This window comes from Toxorhynchites rutilus, chromosome 3 (genome assembly GCF_029784135.1).
Source record: "Toxorhynchites rutilus septentrionalis strain SRP chromosome 3, ASM2978413v1, whole genome shotgun sequence".
In the NCBI taxonomy this organism is placed as follows: domain Eukaryota; kingdom Metazoa; phylum Arthropoda; class Insecta; order Diptera; family Culicidae; genus Toxorhynchites; species Toxorhynchites rutilus.
This window is the reverse complement of record NC_073746.1, coordinates 184,627,690-184,655,001: the sequence shown is the minus strand read 5'-3', so window position 1 is coordinate 184,655,001 and position 27,312 is coordinate 184,627,690. Positions and strand designations below refer to the sequence as shown.

Below are 27,312 nucleotides of genomic sequence, written 5' to 3'. Positions count from 1 at the left end.
AAGAGAATAACCATAAGACATGCGAGATCAGCTTAATACAAATGCAGCCATGATGGCACTTGCAAAACTCATGTGTGTCAAATTTTCGACTTTCGGTTAACTCTTTCTGCTATTCCGATTGAGGAAAAACAACACACCGTGTGATTGAGCTGAGAAAAGAAATTGTTCAGGTAACATATCACTAGCCGCTGGGGAAAAGCCATCTTCTATAAATGTGAATGTTTCTCTAACAGAAATATTACGTAACGATGCCAGTCACGTACTCACAGTGAATTATTATTGCCACGAGAAGGACGGAAACTGGGTCTGTTTCTATGTGCCTGAACATACGTTTATTATCAAAAGGATTCCAGTTGAACTCTTCCGCTGTAACAGCACTCTATTTACACTGTGGTGAATGATGCGATATTTGCTAATGCGGGGCAATAAACACGGCTTTTCGCAGCCACATGGAAAACTGAAGGCTTAAGCAATATTACCCCGCCTATGATATTAACTTTACTTCCCTTATTTTTATTTTACTTTCTTTCAACAATCACCTGCCGCACATAATTTTTAATCACAATGTTTACATTGGCCTTGAGTCAAAGGTCATTCTCGTTTCATTGTGTTTATTAGAGGGAAACCATTTTATAAGCTTTTTAATAAAAAACAAATCTATCGTTCATTATCAAATTCTGAACGCTTAAGCTTTGTTGGCCTTTAAACAACGTCTCATTATTCAAAATGGTACTGTTTTGCGAAATTGATTTGATTTTTGGATACAAGCCTATTACATGTGGTTTTTGGATTGATTTATAAATACACTAGCTGACCCGGCAAACTTCGTCCCGCCCAAAATTTGATTTTTGTTATCAACACCTTCAAACATTCACGTTTTCTTACTATGTTTTCTTACTTATTTACTTACAAGTTCATGGGACCAATCGCAGAATTGTTCATTAATTGATCTTCTAATCGACCCCGTTGAACTTACCTTTCACTGTAAAATTCCTAGTATTCCTAACAAAACTCATCATTATAATAACAGATTATTTTCAGACACAATTCTCGTTCAAGACCACTTGCAAATAACATGTTGCTCCGTTACATGGAATAAATGTTTTATACAGAAAATATGATAGAATAAAGACGGCTCTAAATCGGACAGTTCCTTCCTCGAGTTCTGCTCTTATCAACACATTCGGCAATACTTTTTCATTGGTATAGATAGAAGAAGATATAGGAGTGCGTTTCATCACATTAAAATAGGAATAGGTAGGAATTTAATAACAAAAATTTGGTAACGTTTTGAAAAAACGTTTCCGAAAAATCACTGTTTGTCCGCATAACAGACGTAGCTCCATACAGCTTTCATACATCGTTCGAAAATCAACTATTATAAATATGATGTTCTGTAAGTTAAATCTAAATTTGAATCACATTCAAACATGCCTGTCACGATAGCGTCTTATTACTTAGTGTTTCCTAATAGATGAATATAAGAAACCATTGAATCACTGCTTATATAATTACTCTTTTCTGTACACTGCACTGCGACGAACAAAGAGAAGCAGTTGTAATTTTTAATATTATAACTACCTAAATTTCTACATTTGAATCTTCAAATAGATAATGAAACAATCAGATAAGTAGTAAAATTAAAATAATATTGGTTTTTAGCATTATAACTCCTCGGATTCGACATCGAATAATTCCACATACTCAGCATTTACTCATACCATTGGTGTAAGTCACTTCACCATCTTTATGCGATTGATCGTAATATCGGTAAATCATGTTGCCAACATTGCAGATGCCTTTACAAATTCAATTAGTTGAAAAAACACGAACCTGCTGTTCTTATCACATCTCAGAGTATTCAGGAAAAAGTGCGATTCTAGACCCGCAACAAATCCAGAGCACCTTTTTCCAGACATTTCACTAAATTTCTTCCAAACCTTTTTGGTTTTATTCGATAACAACTGAAACTACCGAAGGAGACGTTTTGACTATTATCGGAAATGTAAATACTAACGCTACAGGCAGAGTAACCTGGTGATTACGTCTAACTATGCGAACAAATGTTCATTGAAACGATTAATTGTCCGCATAAATAAACGCAAGCGTTTTTCAAATGGAAAAAAATATGTTTTAATCCGCAAAATCTCCTAGGCCCTTTTTTGCCGATAATATCCTTCAACTGGACAGAAAATTTTATTGGAAATTTGCGTGGTTACGCTTGTAAACAAAAAAAACAACAAAATTGCGTTCTCCCAACAAAAATGGTGTTGGTGATTACGTCTCCTAAGCAAACATGGGCAGTGCTGTGCCTGTCTGCTAAATAAAGGAAGAACAGAAGGAATACTCTTACGCCTAAAAATGGCTGCCTACTGTGTAATTTACAATCTATAGAAACCATAAACATGTAAAATGTACACGATTAAAACCCGGCTCTGTTACTAATAAAATGCTAATGAGTCTAAATAAAAAAACAAATTGGATAAAAGAAATAAAATTATAAAATTTTAAATAGAGGCAAACTAGTTTATGTGCAAGGGATAAGGATCGCACAAAAAATACGAACAAGGCATCACCAGTAGCTTTAAAAAATAGTGTTCGCTACACAATTTAAACAAAAACTTTTTTTATTCGGTGGATAAAAATAGTTCCCTCAAGGAAACAACTTAAATCTTCGTCGTTTACTGTTCGATTTCCTTTTGTTTTTCTTCCGTTCGTTGATACACGTTGCCTTTTCGGTTGCGCGTCTTTGTATGTGTATAAAATTCGCTGTGCTTTTTTCTGCATATCGGAATTGTTGTTATTAAAAATCATATCATGCAAACCATGTGATGGGAGAATGGGAATGATAATAATAGAAAATTTGTATACATATTTGCTGTTTTCACTCTATCAACTAATGAACTGATTGAACGAATTACAATTTACGCTTTGAAAAAATCTTACGAGAAAGTATGGAACGTTATTATTAGATTGAAAAAATTCAAATTGCACGTTATATTTTTTTTTACTTTATTAAGTTGCCTACTAACTTGTGTTGACAGGAAAATCAACTTTTTGCTACCTTCAATAATCAATAAGCAATAATAAGTTAAAATAAACAAAACAAAGCATGAGACTGAAATCTCATGCTTGAAATACTGAAATACTAATAAAAGATAGAAAAAAACTAAATTCATCAAATATACTCTTTTTCATATACCGCACAAAAAAATCGTTCAAATCTAGGTGAACAGACCAAGCTTATTTCATACCTTTACCTACTAAATCGTATATGATTGGAACAAATTTGGGTGAAAAAACGCATAAATCTATACCATTCAGCTTGATATGTACGAGTGATCACTTTGCCCCCACTAGTTGACCACTTTACCTCCAAGCAAAAAATAAAATTCGATTTTTCACCTTTTTTTCTAATGATGAACAATGTACTATTTTGGATTTTTACAGTGAAAGCCGTATGCTATCTTGAACAAAGATGAGTTCAACTATAATAATCTTAGAAAAACGGGAATTGTCGCGGTATGTGGACGCTGGAAATGGACATATTATTTAGGGTGACCACTATGCCCCCACTTCCCCTAATGGGGCACTTCATTTCGACAATAGCTGGACTCCCAGTGGTCGTATATGCAAGATTTTGACAGTTTTTTTGGTTGTGGATAGTTTTGCGCGATTTTAAACAAACTTGGTTCCGAGATATTCATTATGTAGGAGGAGAAAATAACTTTGCTAAATCACCCCAAATAACCATCAACGTCATCTCGAGAGCTAGCTAAACTGTTGGATTATCGTAAAAGTATTGTGATGTGAACGTCAGAGTGCAACCCGTGATCGTCGAATGCGGTTGAATGTCATTCGAAACATTATGCTCATATTCAGATCGAACTCCAAAAAATGTATGGTTTCAATTGAGTAAGTTTTTTTTTGAAAATGAGAGACACACATTAGAGACTTCGCCGAAACCTCGCTTCCATGAGCTGTGGCACTGCACATAATGTACGCCTTTGCCTTTTTTTTTTATTTAAATCGTTTATTTTTACAGGCTCAGTTACATAGGTTTAAAGGAGCCGAACTTCGCCTTTGCCTTCGAACGATTGATTTTACCACTCACTGGTTTCCGTATATGTTAATAAACAATGAATAACTAGAATTTGATTGAGTTGTTTTTGTTTACCGCACCAATCGCATATGTTCAATTTTGTAGGTTTGAAATTGTAATTTATAAATGATTTTGTCTCAATGATTTTGCAAAACATTTTCTCTATTTTCAACTTTGTGGGATTACTGATTACCATCTCATTGGGGATTATAGCTGGGGGGTGCCTTAAATATAGAAAAACAAATCTTGTATCAATGGATCACAGCCATCTTATTTATTTGTGCTGTTCAACACGACAATAGCCCCAAACAATCAAAATCGTGCCCGTCAAACTAATTTTTATTTTTGTCTCTCCTTCCAGAATTTGTTTTATTACCACTCTTTTCGACGACTGTTAGTTGGGCCGTAATACAAATTGCTTGAGCTTAAGAAACGTATTACCGACGACGACGACAAAAACAACACGCGGCAATCACGGAACGATAAAACCGAAATCGTATCCCCGCCGCCCAGACGGACCCAATCAGCGATGGCGAAAGCTGATTCAATCCAGAATGGAATCAAAACAGAGTGAGTACGAAATTTGAGGTTCTCAATTAATAACTTTTCACTTCCTGGCCATCATTCATTGGTGAATGAAAACATCTAGCCGGTTCGATAGATAAATGAGACTGATGATGTGAAATATAAAAGTTCTATTAGGCATGTATTTAGTACTTTTCGCTATGTCTGCGAAATAATTAGAAACAAGTTCAATCCGAATGGTTCAATTTTGCTGCATCGATTGTTTTCATGTTGGTGGCTATCTGAAGAAGTTTCATATTACTAATTCTAGTTGAAGTTTTTTTGCGAGAACGTATCCAAAGGAAAAGTCTTTTTCTTCAAAAATCATCGCATAAAAACTTCTTACCTGATCGAACTATGATTTAATATGAGCTCTAATTAGAGCTCGATTGTTTTTTTTTGTCTTCTATCACAATTTTTCTTAATTTTTTAATTTTAAATTTTTTGAATGGGATTAAACTTCTACTTTTAAAAACAAATTGATGTCAAAACATTAAAAAACAAACAAACTAATCGAACCAGCCCAGAAAACAGGAAGTTTCTCGAATAAAACATCGGAAAAAGTTGTTGGAAAAGGTTGTATGATGATGATGATGATGATGGTTCCGCCTCCTTCCCCTACATAGGTTTGAGCAAGACGAATTATTTAAAAGTTTTTTTTCTCAGCATTGAAATTAGTTTAGCAAATAAAAACTGATTTTATTTATAGATATAAGTTTAAGAAATTGCGATGTCAACAGAAAAAAAAACCAATACTCTGTCCCTGGCAGCTAAATAGTCCACCAAGACACAAGTCCAACCGCCAGCCTTTGACTTTTTTGACTTTGGATATCCACATCCAGAGAAATCGAGATGTTTTCCTTTACGAAAAATTCCTATTTCGGCCCTTACAAAACATTCAAATTCTTATCCTTCATATCTACATCAAGCGCGTGACGCTCAAATTTTTTTTAGACTAATTTTTTTAACTAAATACAAAATACTTAAAATGTTTACAAAAATTAAGCTAGAATAAATATGAATACTTTAACTGGAACCGAGTTGTAGAGCACAGATAATGCTAATAAAAAGTCAAAGAAGGGTTGTGTCCGAGACACGACCGCATAGTTGACGTAGGATTCCGTTAGGCTTTCTGTTGATTTTGGATATGTTTAAAGAATTACATCGTTAAACTCTTTGATAATGATTTGGTGGCCCTGAAAAGGTCCGTTTTGTTTGGTTGTTGGATATTGTTTGTTCACTCCACCAGAGTTTACCGAGTGATGACGACAGAAGGATGGTAAACATTTGTTGGATAGTGTGTATCAGATAAAAGATACCGAAGTGGAACGAGATATGATGAAAACCGCCCTCTGTGATTTTAGACGAGATGACTCCTGTGTTATGTATGGATGAAAAAACTCATCAATGTAATATTAGATAATTACCAACACCCAACACAATTGAGGGGCTTAGAATGCAAGGGGTGTAAGTGACTTGATCGATTTCTCTTCATCAACTTTTTCTTCAGTTAATAACTCAACTGCAAAAACGTTCCAATTTGAGTTTGTTATAGAATCCGATAGATGAGGCTCTGACGTGTCTTCCGCATTGTCAAATACAGCTGGGAATGTATTTGCAGCTAAGTTATGACCAAAAGAGAGAGTCGATGTAGAGAAATCGATGAAATCACTTACAACCCTTTTATTCTAAGCCCCTCAATTATCATTTTTCCTCATCAATAAAAACATGTTACTTCAATATAGAGATAACATATTTGAAATGGAAAAGGTTATTTTCTTTTATGCGAATTCTAATTGGATTAACAACACCTAATACTATATGTAGAGCATATTCACTTTTTCTAATAGTTCTTCACTTTTCCAATTTTTCTCGCCGTATAAACATTCCTTTGGTGAAAATGAACACAACAAAACAGACAGCTTAAACCAAACAACCCGTTCTCGAGCGGGAACATACCTCGGTTTTTGTTTAGGAAAATTCAAAAAAATCGTTCCATATATCAATCATTTTTAACACAACTGCTACCATATACAATTTTACACTTACACTTGTGCTAAATTTTTCACAATACACAATCGGTCATTGATATGAAATATCACGAAGCAACCAACATTTAATTTACAAATTTAAATTTTATTTGTTAGAATTAATCGTATCACTCACCTTACTTGCAATATGAAAATGCCCCCGACTTGCATGTATTTGCAATGTCGATTTCCCCCGGGCACCTTGGTTTTGATGTCTATGTTAGGGAACACTTTTCGGTAGGAATAAAAGCTCCCCCTACTTTCATGTATTTGCAATGCCAATTTCCCCCAGGCAGCTTGATTTGATGTCTCTGTTAGAGACCCGCCGCATGTGTCGTCAATTTCGACCAATCATAAGGGGGTTTCCCGTAAGGAAAGGGGTTGAGATTTTTCAATTGTTCGATAGTTAGTTTCATGACATATATTATTTTATTCCATGTAAAAAATTGTTATGGAGTGCCTAAATCGATTGACGCAAAAAATTTATCAATCCATCATGAAATGACTGAGCAGTAAGCGTTTGAAAATGGACAATTTTCAGGATGTGCTCGATTTTCGATTTTCAATTTGTACCCCAAAATGTTCCCGAGATACGTAATCCTACGTCAAAATTCTACAGAAAGAATACTGAAATCAACAAGTTTTCCAATCACTGGGTTCGGCTTATATACGATGATTCACGATTTATTTTTACACCGTAAATACTGTCACCAGATGCTTCTTCGCATTACGTATCATTGCAACTTGTGCCTTGATACTTCTCAAACTAGCTCCATTCTTTGCTTCATAGACACAGTATGGTGAAACTCCTTCCATTTGCGTCTCTTGATGAAAACTGCGGATTTCGTTTGAAAGTGCTATCACTTTCAAAGTAGGTGTTAAATAAAAAATGAGAATTTTTTCAATCACATATAAATTTTTTTTCATCGATTTCAGTATTTGTATTTTCATGTATTTTCTTCAAAAAAATGTCAGTGAATGTTTGAGTAAGAGCCGTAGTCTGCTGTTCGACGCAACTTTGTCGCGATGCTCTCTCAAGAACGTTGTACGGCACTTACGTACATTTTCCGGATACAATTCCGGATTCTTGTAGTCAGTTGCTTCGTGTCCTTGGACCTCTAATTGTTTTTATACACTAGGGCACTGAGTGAGCCAAAGAAATCCTCTATTGGGCGGCACTGGGGCAAGTTTGTTGGGTTACGATCTTTCGGCACGAACGGTATCTTTTTCTCCTCAAGATACGCCAGCGTCTTCTCGGCGTAATGGGAAGACGCCTTGTCCGGCCAGAAGACGTACTTCCCATCCGCGTGATGCTCGTTCAGGAACGGCAGCAGGATTTTATCGAGGCACTCTTCTCGATAGATTTGTTGGTTGATTGCCAGACCGCTCGGTTTAAACCAAGGCTTCGAAATGCCCTGGTCGGAAATGGCGATGTACAACATAACCTTTTTTTCAAACTTTTGCTTGAACTTGTATTTCATTTCAGGTGGTGTGGATGACTTGTCGCTGGAGTAGTAATTATCATTTCCTGGAATATGCGTTTTGGACAGCGGAAAATAGCTTTCGTCGTCCAGAACGAAAGACGTCCCGCGGTATTTCTGGTCATCCACCGACACTGTGATTTAACCTTCTCAATCTGCTCCTCCGTGTACTCCGGCGACCTCGTCTTCTTCCTGCAGACGATTCCTTCCATCTTGAGGGTCCGATGGATCAATACGTGGGAGCAGCCATATTTCCGACCGGCGTCACGCAGGCTGGTTGCGTCCTTGTTGTCAAACAGCTTCTTTAACGATGTCTTCCTCTGCTTCGTCATTATCGTCACCGGACGACCACTTCCGACCTTCCGCTCTACGTTCAGGGAACCCAGGATACGATATACTGTACTGACAGGTACATTTTCTTCCTTAAAATGTGCCACCGTGAACTTTTTTCCTTGCTGGAAATGCGTTTCGTAGAATTGTACAATGCGTTCGCGGAGCACGTGCTGTTTCGACGCCATCTTTGCTTTGACTAAATTCAAACTAGCAAAACCAAACACGCCTACTGTTTCTAGGGAGCCCAAAGAGCAATTTTCTTGGAGAAAGAAAATTTTACGCTCTTTATTTGAGTTACTGAAAGGTATTGAAAAAATTCTCATTTTTTATTTAACACCCGTTAGGATTGTCAGTGGTTTTGAGAAGAATTCAACATTTCAGCCAATACTCGATGTTATCTAAACAACTATCGGGATATGAACATGCCTGTAAAAATAAACGAATTATTTAAAAAAAAAGTTCACCACCTCGAAAAAACACCCTATGTCGAATTTCAGCTCAATCGGACTTAAAGGAGAGTGGCGCAAAGCGGTCAAAGGTTGAGTTTTTTGAGAATCAAAAAATCACCCAAGGGGGAGTAAAGGAAATCGGGGTCCTCGAAAAAAAAATTTTGATGCCAAATATCTTAAAATTCCACCAGTCCGAATGAGCTAATATTTTGCATAGGGTGCATTATCGTGCTAATCAACATTTCGTAGCAAGCTCCGAATGAAAAATCGAGACAACTATTTTCATTGGCACCCTTAACCATACTTTTCGTTTCGTTTCGTCCCAGAGTTCCGATTTTTGACAAAAAAAAATTTAGATCTCGACGTTTCATGCAATTTTAAGACATTTGGCATCAAAAATTGTTTTTTTCGAAAACCCCGATATCCTTTCTCCCCCCTTGGGTGATTTTCGATTTTCAGAAAACTTGAACAATGACCGCTTAGCGCCACTTTCCCTCAAGTTCGATTGACCTGATATTTTGCATAGGGTGTTTTTTCGAGGTGGTGAACATTTTTTATGTGGTAATTTTTTGAAATTCGAGATGACCATTTTCATTGGCACCCTACAGATTGGTACATACAGAATAGTTTCTAGTTAAATTAGCAGACGACTGTAACAAGCGTATTGAAATTTGATACTGAAAATATGATACTGAAAAATGTCATTCTGGGTTACCACTTTCATATAAAGAAAGTTAAAAAAATAGAAAGGGTAGACGATTCGTCGTAAAATCTCAAATGTCCAGTCTCGACCTTGAAAGTTGGCCTTATTATACGTTGTATCCAATCATTGTAGTTAGTCAAGGAGAGAAGCATAACTACGCCTAAAATTCGTTACAACAAAACGAATGAAATCCCATCAGCAAAGCAAAATGTTCGTCAAGCGATGTCTGAAAATGTTCACAACATGATCATGATAATGATGATGGCCATCTAATTTCGAAAATTCTACTTACTGAAAACTATAGCTCTTCTTAAAGCCTGTACAAAGGCAACATTCACCCAAATGATTTTTCCCATTAATGTCGCCTTCCATGTCTGGTAATATCCAAAACGGGAAGTTTGGCTTATTCCAACATTCTGTCGGCCACCCCCTCGCCTCGGATGGCACCCGCAAACGCAAAAGCGAAACAAATTACTGTATTCAAAAGTAACACCAAAAAGGAGGAAAAGTTGCGCTCAATTTGCATAAGACACTGGACAAGTTTAACGTCGCCTTTTGCGCCGAAAAAAAAGTTTTCAACGGCCCGCATTAGGGAATGTATTTATCAAAATTGTCGAATTTGTTTAATTTTTTGTGCTTTCTTGCTCGCATGGGTGTTAAGGTTGCGAAAATTTATTTCATTTTCATGATAACCTCCTCAAGCTGTTGGTTTTGTGCCTCAAAATTTTGATCGATAACTTTTTAGGAGAAACATTTATATGCATCGAAGTATTTGGCATTAGTTTATAACTAAGCTCATAAAATAGCTTAATGGTTATTTTTCAATTTGCATAATTTCGGGAAGCAAAAAAGTAATAAAAATAATGCACCGGCAAGCATAACATACGAACATCACCATGTAAAGAATGATCCATTTAGAATTTGGCTGCATCTTTGTGAAAATATAAGGTAGGAATATATTTTCGCCTTTCAAACCTTTTTTTATTTTAAAGGTATCTAAAATATCTAGTATCTGATGGATCCCATTTTTGATATTTCAATCATATTTTCTTCTGAGAATTTATAGACGATTTTTCGGTGACATTTCTGTTATGTCTGAGCTATCCATTGTACCGAATCTTTAAAACGGAAACTTCAACAAGCCGACAAGGTGGATAGAAGGGACGCCACCCATAAACTACATTATTTCTCACTCTAGTCTTGGGTGCGATTTCTAGTGCAAAAAACAAACCCCTGTCAAGTTAGAAAATTTTGAAAATTTGTGGGAAAAGGACTCGTATGACGCCTTAAACGAATAGTTCTCTCTGCGTGGAACGAGTTACAACTTTCAACATACAGGATCATATCGAAATCACGAGTGTTATTATTAGGCTGTCAAAAAAGTCCTGCGGTATTTTTTTTTTTTGAATTTTCATTTGTTCATAAAATTAGTTACAATCATCTGTTTTAAGTCAAATATGCGCCGTTTTGTTCGATGACTTGTTCCCAACGAGATGCCAACTTCATAATACCCCTGTTATAGAAGCTCGCTTCCTTATTGGCAAAAAACTCGGATAGCCAATTTTCACAGGCCTCTTTTGTGGCTAACTTCTGACTACCTAGCTCGTTCGCCATGGACAAAAACAGGTGGTAGTCACTTGGTGCAAGGTCCGGACTATACGGCGAATGCAAAAGAACCTCCCATCCGAGTTCCCGGAGCTTCTGGCGCGTCACCAAAGAAGTGTGTGGCCTGGCGTTGTCCTGATGGAAGACAATGTGGCCTCTGTTTATCAAAGATGGCCTCTTCTTCATGAGTGCTACCTTCAAGCGGTCCAGTTGTTGGCAGTACAGGTCCGAATTGAGCGTTTGGCCATAGGGAAGCAGCTCATAATAGATTATTCCTTGACAATCCAACCAAACACACAGAAGAACCTTCCTGGCCGTTAATGAGGGCTTGGCCACCGTCTGAGCCGCTTCAGCGGGCTTCGACCACGACCGTTTGCGCTTCACGTTGTCGTAAGTGACCCACTTTTCATCGCCAGTCCACCATCCGCTTCAGAAACGGGTCGATTTTGTTGCGATTCAGCAGCGATTCACATGCGTCGATACGGTCAAAGATGTTTTTTTGCGTCAACGTGTGTGGCACCCATACATCGAGCTTCTTTGTGAATCCAAGCTTCTTCAAATGGTTAATAACGGTTTGATGACTTATCCCCAGCTCTTGGCCGATGCTACGGCTGCTACTATGCCGGTCTTTCTCGGCTAATTCAGCGATTTTGTCGCAATTTCCGACGACAGGCCTTCCGGAGCGTGGCGCATCTTCGACGACCTCTACACCAGAACGAAAACGTTGAAACCATCGTTGTGCGGTGGAAATTGAAACTGTATCGGGTCCATAAACTGCACAAATTTTATTGGCAGCTTGAGATGCATTTTTGCCTTTGTCATAGTAGTGTGTGGCATATAAAACGCTATTGTGAATGGAGCTTAACTATGCTAGTACCATCATTCACCGTTGCGAGCGGAGTAGTACAAAACCGTTAAACGAGTAACGCCTCAATTCACACACACGACCCGAGCATCTCCCCACCAACCATTCACACACTCTTTTACGGACCCTCGTCGAGGTAAGTCGCACAAGTAGTACTGTAAAATATGTCGGATTTTCTCTTTATTTTGCTCCATATTTGCGACACTATAACTCACGAACGACTTAACCAAACAAAACACTATCAAGGACTATATAGCGCGCAAAAATACCTTTCCAACAAGCTATAGTATGACTCGATACAATGAATACAACTAGAACTACGCGCTTACAACGACACCTCGCGGAAATACCGCAGGACTTTTTTGACAGCCTAATATGAACTTGTTTAGAACTGAGGATGTTATACGAATCTTATTGTTGTAATTCTAGCGAAATTAATGTTGATTTTGTGGAGAAGTGAAGTAGTTATCCAACTAGTTCTATAGTTATGAAACGTTGGCGATTTGAACTTTTTCATAGCGATTTTTTTTATTCGTTTCTTTTCCATGCATTAACATGCATTGAAAAACGTACTAATTTTGGAAGGCGATGAAAAAAAACTATAGAAGAAAATATGGATTTTTTTTCTTTCAATTGTACTATTATCAAGGCTTCTACAAAAATGCTTCGACGCCCGGCCATGGCCGATGAAAAGATGGGTTTCAACATTCTCTTCAGCTCTTGTGGCCTTGGCGATCAGCTGAGAGACGTTGTGAGGATGGGCGATCTCCTTCGTTCCTTCGTTCTTCTTCAGCCGGTCCATCTCCTCCAGTTATCTCTTGGTATAATAGATCGAGGCCAGGTCCGGCCAACAGATCATACCTTTCTACGCGTGATTCTTCTTGAAGAAGGGGGCAACTATCGCCAGGTACTTCGTACTGTATATCATTTGGCCGGTTGCTCCGACCTCCCGTCCCTTGGTGAGATAAACTCAAAATACAGAACGGTCGCCATGAGATATCTTCCGTTTCACTGATTTTTTACTTTCATGAGACAATCAGGTTTCGGTGTTTTGGGTTTGGGAATGAGCGAAGACATTCATTCGAGTTATAATATCAGATTGTCTTTACTGCACTACTGTTCCTACCGCTACTCTGTACATTCAACTAACTTACATGCTATGTTTATAAATGCATATTTTCTATTCGTCTAAGGCGGCGGTGACACTGGATGCAGAGAAGTGATCGTACGAATTGTATGCAATAGTGAAAGTAAACAACCACATTGAGTTGTATTGGTGTGGTTACATTGCTTCCCCCTTGCTTCGTTCGAATTCGTCTGTTTCTATCGAACAAAATTGTTTGTTTCTATTCGTACAATCAAATTTTCGTGCGTACTCCTATCCAAAGTAACCTTAGCCTAAGGGTGCTCATACACTGTTTGACCGAAGCCAAATATTTGACTCTTTTTGACAGATAAAATTTGGTCAACGTGTACTGATCAAATATATTCTACGCAAAACACGGCAAGCAAATATTCAATTATTGGATGCCTAAAATATTTTTTCAGTCTGTTCTTCGAACCTGTCGGTATATGGTAAGGTTACCTTGAATATTTCAGTTGATTTTTTCCATGTTCGGTGTTTGATATTGTTTACTACTGTTGAAAATTGAAGAGTGGCAAACAAAATAGTGTTTGTACAGATATCAAATCAAACCTTATCTGTCAAAAAATAACAAATATTTGACCTCCGGACAAACAGTGTACGGCCACCTTAATGTTTATATTTTCATCAGCGTAACCTGTTTTGGTTCACACTGTTTCGGTTCATCCAGGCCAAGCGGGGTTCGTTTGTTTATTGTTGTTATATTCTTGAAGGTCGTGTCATGGGGAAAAAAGAAATGTTGGGACAGCTGGCGCTTCGTAACTAGCATTCAGCTGAGTATTATAAAATTTAGGGGTCGTTAGTTAATTTCTCGTGAAGGTTATATTGTTACATCACAGGCGGAAACATTTGCTTGCCTGTATTATTATATAAGTTACTAATAAGGCAAGCGGAAAGTGTTAAACCGTAATACCATTGAGCCGACATCTAGGCAACATGCGATCTGCGGTCGTGTCGCCTCAATGGAGTCTCACCTTTAGGTACGGATGTTAATGTGGTATGCGGAAAAATTGTTTGTGTTTATTTGGGGTGTAGGTAATAATACGGGATTGAGATTGGGGTCAATGTGCAATGGAAATGTTTTAGTGATGGACGGAATATAGGATTTAGGAATGATATGAAGTTTGACACATTACACATGTATTAAGTAGACATTACACATTAGTAAGTAGTATTACTAAATTGAATATTTAGAATCCACTCATTAGGGCATTCATGTTAAGCTTGTTAACGTTTGTGAATCAATATTAAATCCTAATCTATTTTTGACGGTTGGCAAAGGTATTTGAGTAATGGTAATGGTAAATCCAAATTAGGAAACAAATCACTTTTTATGAAATAGTTTTAACGTTAACAACTATTTTTGCTGTGAACGGATTTTGATGGTTTGAGTTCCGATCGCAAGTTCTCTGAAATTTATTCGGTCTGCTATACATTACGATTCACTACCCTTTAATGGTTTAAATCAAGAGAATTTTAAAGCATTCCAATTTTCCAATGATTTTTTCCTGTTCATTTTTTGTGCTTTTAGAAACTAATATATCAGCGAGGTACAATATTTGTATACAATTGCGATGTGCGTGTAAATCGGTCGCTCGAAATGCTATGAACGTTTGTTCTACGAAAAATGTTGATAGAGGAAACTTAGCAATCTAAGCTCCGCCGTATTCAAATTATTAAGTATAAATGAGCCATTCGTGGTTTCTAACCACAGTATTCACAATTTATCAGCCATTAGTTATCCAGATGGCGAACAGACGACAACGAGGTTATTTCTCAAGACCGAGTGTTGAGTTAAGTTTTCCAAATTAGTCTTGGCAAGACTAGAGACGAATGAGTTGAGAAATTTTATATATGAATAGCATCGCATTTGGGGTGCAAGATTTTTAGCGTTCATACCTTTTTGCCAGTTGAATGAGGTATGGCAAGGTATGACATTCGAAAGGTAAAAGGTGTAAAAGCTATGTTCATTACTTGAGCCTGAGCTTGAGCTTGGGTAGACTGTTAAATTCGTAGTTGCTCTCCGTGATTGACATAAACCAGCGAAATTGCACAAAGAACACACTGAATGACGCTTGGGAGTAGCAAATCATTCTCATTGTGCACGCCGGCCACGTCCTTACAGTCACCAGAGAAAGGGAAAGAATGTTAGTATGATATCCAGCCGGGCGAAGCCCACAAGGGTCGCCTCTATAGCGTGGTACCCTCGCGTTTATCAAGAAAGGGATAGTTGTTAGTGAGGGGAGGTAAAAATCAGGATTCACTGTGGTGAGCGATGTGATTATGTTGACGTGGACCCTGAGCGACTCAACTAAACATGATTCGGAAAATCGAATGTTCCGAGAACCGAAAGAACTCCTCTATGATGGTGCCAATCGATGATATATTATGGGATCATTCGTGTGTAATGCTCTTTTGTGTTCCCTGCAGGTTATGAAAAATTTCGAAAATTTTATATGTTGTGATGCGAAAGCGGTTATCTTCAGGCAACCTGAGAATGCCTTGTGTAATTTATTGAACCTGCTATATATTATATTATTTATCGCACGTACTTTTTCATCCAACTTCAATTACGACGGCGGAGAGTTATTTTTGGGAAACCTGAAAAGGTAACCGAGTGAATTTTCCTAAAATTAATCAGACCAGCGATATATTTGGTTAATCATTGAGCGTACTCTTTATCGAACTCCAACCGCAACAGCGGAGTGTTATCTTTAGAAAATCTGAGAAGGTAACCGAGAGAACTTCTGCACCGTTATTCATCGCGCGTATTTTCTACTGAACTTGATTTGCAACGGTGGAGAGTTACTTCTGGGGAACCTGATAAGGTAACCGAGGGAACTCCTCTAAAACCAACCGTACCGGCGATATATTACTTTCGTCCAGTTATTGTCACACGTACAGATTTATCTGGAAAGGTACAGATCTTTTCGTTATGTGGCCCTTCTGAAAAAAAGGTTGAGTACCGCTGATCTAGAATATCTTAAATATAGGATTGAGGAAAAAGAAATGTCGTATTTCTGATCGAAATTTGACGCTTTATTTAACATACTCAAAATTATCCAATTCAAGTCAAATATGAGCCGTTTTGTTCGCAATCTTGTTGCCATTTAGAAGGCAACTTCATTATCCCCCCCTTATAAACCTCCCCCCTCCTTATTTGCAAAAAACTCAGACAGCCAGTTTTTGCAAGCCTCTTTTGAGGCCAACTTAGTATCACCAAGAGCGTTTTGCATGAACCGGAAGAGATGATAATCACTTGGAGCCAGGTCCGGACTATACGGTGGGTGTAATAGGACATCCCATCCGAGCTCCCTTAGCTTCTGGCGGGTCATCGAAGATGTGTGAGGCCGGGCGTTGTCCTGGTGGAAAACAAAACCATTCCTATTGATCATTTCTGGCCGCTTCTGGTCAATCGCCTGCTTCAAACGGTCAAGCTGCTCACAGTAAAGAATCAAGTTGAGGGTCTGGCTATAGTTGAGCAGCTCATAGTGGATGATTCCCTTCCAATCCCACCAAACACACAGCAAAACCTTCCTGGCCGTCAATCCGGGCTTGGCGATGGTTTGGGCCGGCTCACCGCGCTTCGACCACGACTTTTTTCGCTTTAGGTTGTCATACGTGATCCACTTTTCATCACAAGTCACCATCTTCTTCAAAAATGGGTCGAGTTCGTTGAGGCGTTGATTCGGTCTAAAAGATTTTTTCGCGTCAACTCTTGTAGCACCCATACATCCAGCTTTTTTTGGAATCCAATCTTCTGCAAATGGTTCCAAATGGTTTTATGGTCTATACCCAGTTCCTGGCCAATCGAGCGAGTGCTCATATGCCGGTCTACTTGGATGATTTCAACGATTTTATCGGTTTCCACGACGATTGGCCTACCAGTACAGGGTGTATCTTCGACAGCCACTACACCAGAACGAAATCGATCAAACCAACGCTGTGCTGTGCGAATCGTTACAGTATCGGGTCCATAAACTACACGATTTTTTTCGGCCGCCTTCGTTGCAGTTTTACCTCGTATGTAGTAAAAACGTAAAATATGGCGAATTTCTTGCTTGGTGTAAGAGAATCCATCTCAACAATCACAACACTGTCAAAACGACACTTGTAGCATAGATTGTCGTCTTTAAATAGCCGTATAGTATGACCCGATGCGATAAGTACAACACAAGATATGTTTAAGTGTTGCCATATATTGACAATATACGACATTTCTTTTCCCCCAACCCAATATGTGACAAATGATTGTCGGTTGTGCGTCTGAACTCTACGAATCGGTTAGGGCATGCTAAAACCAAAAGACCATTTGATTTAAATCTCAGAATGATTTGAAGAATTCTAGAACATATGGTCGGTGTTAAGTCAGAGGGGACGAAGTTGCAAAATTGAAAGTTTTGAGTTATTAGGTTAACCATTTTGTAAGCTACATACAATATTCACCAGATTTGAAAAATCAATAATTTTCAAGCGCCAAATTCAAACCAACAAATCAATTTCTTGAAGCTTATAGGTACTTCGTTGACATGTGCTTGAGCTAGGTAGTGTAGAAGATACACATTTTGATTTTATTGAAAAATAAACTTGGTTCAATCTGACTGGACGGATCAGTGAAAAATGCTGGTCTGGCGAGTGAAATGTACTACAGTAGAACCCCGATTATCCGCGGAATAGTCGGGCTAGCTCACCGCGGATTACGAAAATCGCGGATAACGCCATAAAGGGCTAAAAATTAGATGCAGACACAAAAAAAGATATATCAGCATGAAAACTATGTTTCATCAATACAGAAATCATTAAACTATCCATCTGTAAGGTCATTTGCACCAGAGATAAGATAATGTGAAAGACATGACCAAAACAAAAGTACAAGACCCTACCTCTCACTGGCAAATTCCTGGAAGTTCTATAGAATTACAAGTGAATCCGCTGAATTCAATTTTCTATACAAATCTAAAGTCTTCATAGTGTTTCGATTATCTAAGATGAAATCTGACAACAACCTTATCTTCTTATGTTTCTCTGTATCGTAAACATCTGGTACTGAAGAAAGTAAGGAACTATCCATTATATGTGGTTTTATACATTCAATCAAATAAGGAACATTCGACCCAAAGCACAAGGACCATATTTATGTTTGAAACTCACAAACGACTAATAACGACTATAATAAACTAAGTATACCAGAAAATATATATATGTATCCTTGCACATCTTGAATTCCATAGTTTCGGTATATGCTGAAAGGCATATAATTCAATAGAACCGGGGAAAAAATAAGAAAATGCAATCAATGCAATATCCCAGCTCAAAACGTCACATTAAAAATCTCATACCTCCCATTAACTGAAGCCTTGCTTTCTTGCGATAACTTCCTAGTTCGAGCGCATCGATAGCAAAAGACAACCTTCCCTCGGCAGTGAAGCTCGGTCTTTCCTGCCTGGGAAAAACGACAGGCAGCAAACGAAATTAGGAGAGCAGCCGGACGACTGACTGTCTTTGGCTCTTTACGAGTACAACAACGCCGAAACGTGTGCTGTCGGAAAATAAATTGCACTTTTCTCAAATTACTACAATTTTCTGCATCTAATGGCAGTCTGGGTCTGGGAAGTGGTTACGATACGGGGATCGCATGACTAAAGCAATCGCCACGCGCTCGGTACTACAAATTTTAAACGGGCTGCGAAAGCTATGGGTCTTGCTGCTGCTGCTGCTGCTGCTGTTGCTGCATGGTTGATATCGATTTATGTATGTCGAAGCACCGGCACAATCCAGACGCTAATGTTTTACTTGTTAGGTGTAATCAATACGTCTGAAGTGGCTCAACACGTTTTTTTTTGCTATCCCATACTGATGCCTCCCCCTTCAGCAGCTATCCATTTTGGTCAGCGAAAACTTTCTTCGGGTGAGTGAAAGCAGAACAAAGCGAGACGGGATGTCAAGAATATAATTATTGATTCAGTCTAGAATCAATATTTCATCGGTATATACAGGGTGTTAGGAAGCTGACCCTATATTACGGGTCAGCTGCAGGAAGTGATAGAGGTGATTATTTGTACGCATATGGTCGAATCTCAACAGAGTTATTAAACTTTTATAGGCCCGAATGATTCGCCTCAAATTGACTGTAATTCGAAAATTATGCGATTCTGTTGCTTCATTTGATATAAAATGCAATAGTAAAACATTAAAATCGGTGGAACTAAGTAACATTTTAGAAAAAGAAAACACTTCAAAGTTAGAAATCTGCAATTAAATTAAAAATCGCAGTTTTTTTATTAGTAGGCTCAAAATGTGAATAGTGATAACAGTAAAATATTGTGCAACTAGAACTTTTTGAACATGATGATTTATCAGCTGTGTGTGTTTGTTGCTCATCAACAGTTATTCTAGTATTGAATATTTCATTGAATGATAGCAGAGGCCGTCAATCAGGGAACAGATGCTCTGGAAATTACAACATTAAATCGATACACGTGGGAGGCCCTCCACGGTATTTCGAAAGGTTCTGTGAGCATTGGAAAAAATTGTAATGAGTTGTATCTAGGACACGACCGCAGTTTTGGACGTAGAACAACGGAATTATATTATTCAATCCACTTGTTTATCACTTCGGATATTATTTTAGAATGCACCGAAATTTTTGTAATATTCTTTTAGTTATTTAATTTTTTATTACTCAAGTAGATTCGAATAAGCCGTGTAGTGCCGGAAGCTATCAGCACTTCTCGTTTATTTGGTTCAAATCGCATCAGACTTTCTCCTTTCCACTCAGATATCGATCACAAACTATGAACACTTTTGCTCCTACATTCCGCTTGAGATGTGATCGAACCCCACAACACGCAATAGTAAGATTACCCTTCTGGAATTTGAAAGCATACTTTCATAAAATATACGTTTATCTAAATAAATGCAGTGTATATTTATATTGCAAAATTCTGGATACTCTTCCAAAAAATTCTCGTATGCTGCTCTTCTTTCTCATAGCACACCTCGATACAGAGAAAACAATTCTCTCCCGTTCGATGCTCAGCGGCAACAATGTTGCTTCGATGACCAACAAATGAGAAGTGGTGTGGCTTCAAATCGCGGATGGCTCATTTAAACCATATATGTTGAAAACGGACAGAAACGAATGTATCAGATGCTCGCTATTGACAGCTCTGTTCGGGAATGCACACAAATCGGTAGAACAAATGTATGGGAAAATGAGAATACTTCCAGTTTTCATTAATTTAAACTGTTTAGGCATTAGTGGATTGTACTTGTAGTATATCAAACGAATCTTAGAGAATTTACGATTCCATTGGTGTGCAAAGTATCAGAATTTGTTCGCTGTGAAAATAGTTATTAACTTTAACTTTATTTCACAAAAACGTGACCTGTTTTCTGATTTGGCACCCTTCCTGAAAGACGTAGTTCTACGTCAAAACGAAACCCCTAGCTCGAATATACATCCCACGCATTTTCAGACAAATTCACAGAAAATGTCTATTACTTTTTATAGTGAATACGTAACACTTCACACCACAAACCCACTAAAACCGAAATAATCAATTTATATGTACTCGATAACGACAGCTTATTTCACACACACCCGCGTCCACAGCCATCCACTTTTCTAGCACACTTACGGCACGTAATAAACATTGCCCGTAAATTATTTATTATTTCCACCATTTGGTGCCAAAGCTACCAATATTTTCATACACACTTCGCTTCTACTATCTAGTGTGTCCTGTAGCATATGAGCTCTCTCTCTCTCCAACATTGAACAAAATGTTCCATTTCCGGGCCAATCGTCTGTACGATTCCCATGAAAAATGGCTCTGGCGGCTATGGAGACAATTTAAGAGGCTGCTACCTAAAGCGAGAAATCACCCCTCGGCATATAAAACAGTGAGATGGCCGCCCTATCACCGATTTCGGTTCGTTTAGTCAATTCCGGTCGAATTTCCCCTCTTGGGAGAGAACCTCACCGAATTTAACTCAATGTAATAAAGAATATTGGTGCTTAATGCCTTCTGGTCGCTTTCTGCAATGTGAGGCGGCTCGTGGCGGTGATAATGTTCGCGACGTGATTTTCAATGACTGAATGATGAATTGAAGCACATCGGAGCGTATGCAAAGTATTACGGAATCAAGAGAGTGTGAATGATGTGGTGAAAAGATTATGTCTTTTAGGTGGAAAACTGCGAGTGGAAAGATAAAGGCTATCTTAAAAAGTCATTCCAAATATGAGAACCTCACGAAATGTGCTGTGGTATGTTCGGTAAGAATGCACTGATAAAAAGTTAACGGAACTAGCGCCAGTACCTTAGCAAAGAAAATAACATAGATCTAAATAAGTAATTTTGTAAATATGAGATTTATAGTAAAGGATGTTTCAAAAAGAGGGGCTAGGTTAAGAAGGTTTTTCTTGACAATTGTCATATTTAGAGTTTCCATTCAAAAACATAATAGTACTGCTCTAAACTGTCCATATTTGTATAGGTGTCTAAATAACGATTGAATTAAAAAAATCGACTTTTTCATTGCTACACATTCTACACAACGTAATACGTATACTCAACCACACTTTGTCCATTTCTATAAGACCAGGTGATGTTCTTGCTGCTTTGTGCCATTGCGTATTTTTGGAAAGAAATATCAATAACTTTGACTGATGTTCAAATATTTACAAGTTCTGCATCGCAAAATATTTGTATTATAGGCTCAGACAGTTTGTATGTAGAATTGGAAATCTAAAAGAGCAAAAAAAAACAGTTTTTTTTTCATGGTGACCCTAACGTAACTTTCAAAAAACAGGAAGTGGGTTATATCTATGGTATAACCGCAAGGGTGACGTAGGACTATCGTTGATTTAGAGATCATTTGTTTGAAGTTGAATCTAAATCCATTCTGAATGAATGAATAAATGAATATTTGGGGGACTTCGAAAACGAGAGCGTTACACGTTGGAGGCACAAGGTTTTATGCATCCAATATAGGATACGAAAAACCTTGTTCTGAAGAATAATCTTCAGAAGCTTTCCTGCTAACTGCACTTGATTGACAAATCACAAAACCAAATGTATTACATGGATATTTTAAGGATAGAAAACATTTTTTTTTTTTATCTGTATTATAGTGATTTTCAACTCATTTGGTTGGTTCGTCACTTTTTACTTCCATTTTTGGAAGAATGTCGGGAGTGAGAATTGAACTCGTGACCTTTAGCGTGAGAGGCATGGATGTTACCACTACACCAGATCGCCTCCTCGGATAGAAAACATTAAAATAAACTCCTTCACATGAATGTATTTTTAAATTCCCAGAGGAACTGGCAGATTATTTTCCGAATCTTTCTCGATGCTGAATGGCATCCAAATGGAAAGAATTCCGCGCGTGTATATGTGTGTGTAGCGGCTGCTTCGAGATCTTCCCGGGGAACCGTTTGTGGCATCACTCTCTTGATGGATTCCCTTCTGGCCTAAGGTGCACAAACAGGCTCTTGGTGACACCGTTCATCCGCGCTTTTATGATAAATGAAGAGCTTCACCACAACAGCGACAACATGCTCCAATCGCTGTTCAATTAGAACTGAGTGGATTTCCGAGCGGCGCTCGCTTATATACCGATTGGTGATTTCAATAGCCTGTTTTGAAAGCAATTTTAAGGCTATTGAAACAAGTTTTTGGATCAAAAAGTAACAAGTATAGAACGCGTAGACATTTTATCTTTCGAATGAAGTGTTTATCATACCATTTCGTTCAGTTGTTTAGGAGCTATTAACGCTCAAAATCTCGGTCTCCGGCGTAACGCTTTCGTTTTCGAAACTTTGATTTTACACCCTGGTATAGAAATGAAAGACGTAGTCCTACGTCAAAATGCGCTATACGTAAGAAAGTTAGATTTTTTATTTCATCGACAATTTTGGTCACCCTATTTTTGATAACATGAAAATGAGCGCTCTATTATATTTAACAACTTTGTCGAAGACAGTTTTTGTCTAGAGAATAACTGTCGATCTGTAGATGCTAATTTCCACGTAAATGCAGCTTCTGGACCATTGTGCATTGTAAACAAACAATGGTTCAACTTATGTGCTAGTGTACTGGTATTGGTGACTACCATACACTGCATGATTTTCATATGTGTTTGTGCAAGCGCTGAGCGTAAACCAAAGGTTTTGTATTTTTCAAGTGTCAAGTTTCTATAAGACCAGTAACATTTTCCGTTGTTTTAGTTCCTCAAGAATATGGTAAGAAGGAGAGAGCTCCATTTAAATCTAAGCTCTCTGACCAAGATAAGCGAGAAATAGCTAGAACAGCTTCGAATACATCAAAATCGCTTATGCAAATAAAGCAACATTTCAATTTAATTGTTACTCGGGGCAATTCATCAAGTTTTGGTAAAAAATCCTTACATAAAGAGGGTTTAAAAGACTAAAGCTCTACGTCTTACACCATCTCATTTCGAAGGACGTCTGATTTTTGCCTAAGCTCACATGAACCGACAGTGGGACATATGGTATGTTGTGACATAGAATGTTTCCAAAAGAATACATTTTGCTATATACCATAACGAAAAGTTCTTCAATGTATAGGTTATCTTCACTGATGAAAAAAGTTCAATTCGGATGGTCCTGACATGGCTAGAAGATGATAAAAGTAAAAATAAATTTGAAAATCCGATCACTCAGGCAGTTCAGTGCAAACTTCCTGTGCAATAGTTGATAGTTGTAGGATAGAATGAGGATTTTCTTTGAAGTATGCTTTAGACAGAGAACAAACATTATGGAGAGAGGAATTATAGCAATTTATGCTCCGCCTGACTGATGGCAACTTGCTCACACGGAGAGCGTGTAAAAGTAGAATTTACGGCTTCTATTGACCAGTCTTGGTCCTGCAAGCGAGCGGCCATTATCACTTTGGAGACTCGATAGTGTTGTAATGTAACCGTGGTGCGATTTTGAGCACAACTTCAAATCCAATGTAGGACTCGATGAAATGATACAGAGTGCCGGGTTCATACCACCTGTTCGTGAGCGCTTTTGTATTTTTGCATCGCACGCACGCATGGATAGTAGATTGAAATCATTACCATAAAGCGGTTTCAGTGTTTTATTTGGAACTAGCTGACCCGGCAAACTTTGTCCCACCCAAAATTTGTTTTTTTGTTATCAATACCTTCAAACATTCACGTTTTCTTACTAAGCGCAAGTTCATGAGTCCAATCGCAAAACTGTTCATTGATTGATCTTCTAATCTACCCCGTTGAATTTACCTTTTATTAAAAAAATCCTAGTACTTCTACCAAAACTCATCATTATAATATCAGATTATTTTCAGACACAATTCTCGTTCAAGATTTTTCAACCACTTGCAAATAACATGTTTCTCCGTTACATGGAATAAATGTTTGATGCAGAAAATATGGTAGAATGAAGACAGAACCCACCCCTCTTCTCTTAGAGAGGGGGGAGGAGTGTATATTCACCATAGAAACGTTTCGTGCCCCCTAAAAACTTCACATGACTCCCCTTAGAGAAGGGTGGAGTGTCTAACCACCATAGAAACATTTATTGCATCCTAAAACCTCCACATGCCAAATTTCGTTTCATTTGCTTGATTAACTCTCGAGTAATGCAGAAATTTGTGTTTCATTTGTATGGCAACCCCCCTTACGAGTGGGGGGAGGTGTATTCAACCACCATAGAACCATTTATTGCACCCTTAAACCTCCAGATACCTTGGTCGCGTTTGCTGGATTAATTCTCGAGTAATGTAGAAATTTGTGTTTCATTTATTCAACATTTTTGGAATAGATTATGTTCTTCGTTACAAATAAATTTGATGAACGACCTTTTACGTTTTATATGATGCCTAGGACATGCTACATTGTTACCAAATATGTGATCGGAATAATTGTCCAACGATCATTGTATTTTACATTTTCCTCTGAAATTATTGCACATCTTATGTCTACGTAGTTCTCGAACCGCGAAAGTTCACCTCTAGTATCTGAAATGACGATTTTCCTAGGCTTCTCAGTTTAAAAGTACGTTTTAGGGAAACATATTCCGGTCTGCACAACGACAAGCAAGTACAAAAGTACTCAACACCAAAAAATACCCCCGACTTGAACGTATTTGCAAAGCGTATTTCCCCCAGGCACATTAATTTTGAAGTCCGTGTTAGGGAAACATAGCTCGGAACAAAAATGCCCCCGACTTGCATGTATATTTACAGAGCGGATTTCCACAGGTACATCGATTTTGAAGTCTGTGTTGGGGAAACCGTAAATCGGGCAAATCAAAACTTGGCAGTTAGGATGTTTAGATAACGCTTGAGTTTTTACAGTTATTCAATTGTTCATCTCATGAAAATTAACATTTTATTAATTGTGATAGACGCGTAGAAACATTTCCTATCAATTGATGCAAACATCTTTCTGATCTGTTAAGAAATGTTCGAGTTATAAGCATTCGAAATACGGGTAGGATTCGCAGAACACAAATCGGCAGAACAAATGTAGGGGAAAAAAGAAAGTTCTTCCAGTTTTAATGAATTTAAACCGTTTAGAGATTAGCGAATTGTAATGTATAGCATATCAAACAAATCTTACAGAATTCCGATTCGATTCGATTGATATACAAACCATGAGAATTCGTTCACAGTGAAAATAGTTAATAACGTTAACTTTATTTCATAGAAACGTGACCTGTTTTCTGATGTTTTCTGAAATAATATGATAAAGTGATAAACGAGCGGTATGAATAATATTCCGAATAATTACGTAGTCCTACGTCAAAAAATGTGATGGTATTCTAGACACAACGCCTTTCAATTTTTATTTTAACAGTTTGGTTTGTCGTGAATGTGTAACATCTTTACATACGTTCGAAAAACCAGACGTTCGCGAGTTTTCTTTGGAAATATTTTTTCTTTGAATAAAGTGATAGATCTTTTAAAAGAAGCATAAGATAATTTCATAAATAAAAAGTTTTCAAAACTGACTTCCGTTATGCAAAGCGAACATGACATATCGAAATCATGCTCATAAACGAAAGGGTAGTTTTTCATTCAACAAAAGAAATATTATTACAGGAACTCTGCAAAAAAAATATATCCCACAGGAACGTTCATGAAATAAGCTGATGGATAAGGTTAGTCGGTAAAACATTGTGTTAGTCTGCAAAACCTTTAAAATATTTCACTACTACTCCTACACACAGCAAAATAAAGATATGAAGAAGAATATTAATAACTAGAAAACTTTTAACATTGACATAAACATCCCATCTTATTGTGCAGATTTTTCACGAATTCCCGGCTTTTCAAAAATCTCGATTTGGTCAGGTGTACCTCTAGTTTTTTCATCGACTGTATAATTTTAAAGTTGTGGAGTTCCTCGAATGAAAACATTTTCTAAATATCGATTTTGCTTTTATGCTATATCGTTTCAAACTGCCGAAACGGTTTAAATTACGAGCTGATCATTTTTCGAAAGATCGCACATGCTAATTTTGTTCCATTCAACGGTAAATAACGAAAGATCAAAATTCATGAAACAACCATGTTTCAAGCTAATATCTCCGTTCCTTCATTTTGTATTATCGTAGCGACTTTATCTCCTTCTCTGCATCAACCCCCCGTGAAACTGTATGTAACTAAAACAATGCCGTTTCGAGGAAAACGCGTGCCAACTTTAACATCAGCGCCGTGCGGAAACAATGCGGAAGAAGATGCTGCGTCTGGAGGACTGTTGATTATTCGTCACAGGGATGACAATAAGTGCAGAAGGAGAGATAACGCGGGAGAGCGAACGCATGAATGGTGGGAGATGAGAGTATCCAAGTTATGAATGAATCGCACCATTGAAACGGAGAGTCAAAACAATGCTGCCGATGGTGGCAAGGGGTAAGCGGCAAGCGGTGATCGTGAGAAAGGAACGAATGCCAAGATTCTTGTTTCTCTTGTTGGTGTTATGTATTGCTTTGAAGACAAGTTTCGTTTCGGGCAGAAAGGAGCTCCAAACAAACTTTG

At 37.8% G+C, this 27,312-nt stretch overlaps 1 protein-coding gene across 10 annotated transcripts in view; it reads left to right on the top strand.

Moving 5' to 3' along the window:
- Positions 1-27,312, top strand: part of LOC129780626 (uncharacterized) — a 329,353-nt gene that overhangs the window by 136,269 nt on the left and 165,772 nt on the right. For all 10 annotated transcript variants that reach the window (XM_055789108.1, XM_055789106.1, XM_055789109.1 and 7 more), the window contains one exon: positions 4,464-4,672. In XM_055789108.1, the coding sequence (XP_055645083.1) occupies positions 4,632-4,672 (41 nt within the window). In that variant the 5' untranslated portion in view covers positions 4,464-4,631. The remainder of the gene's footprint in view (positions 1-4,463; positions 4,673-27,312) is intronic.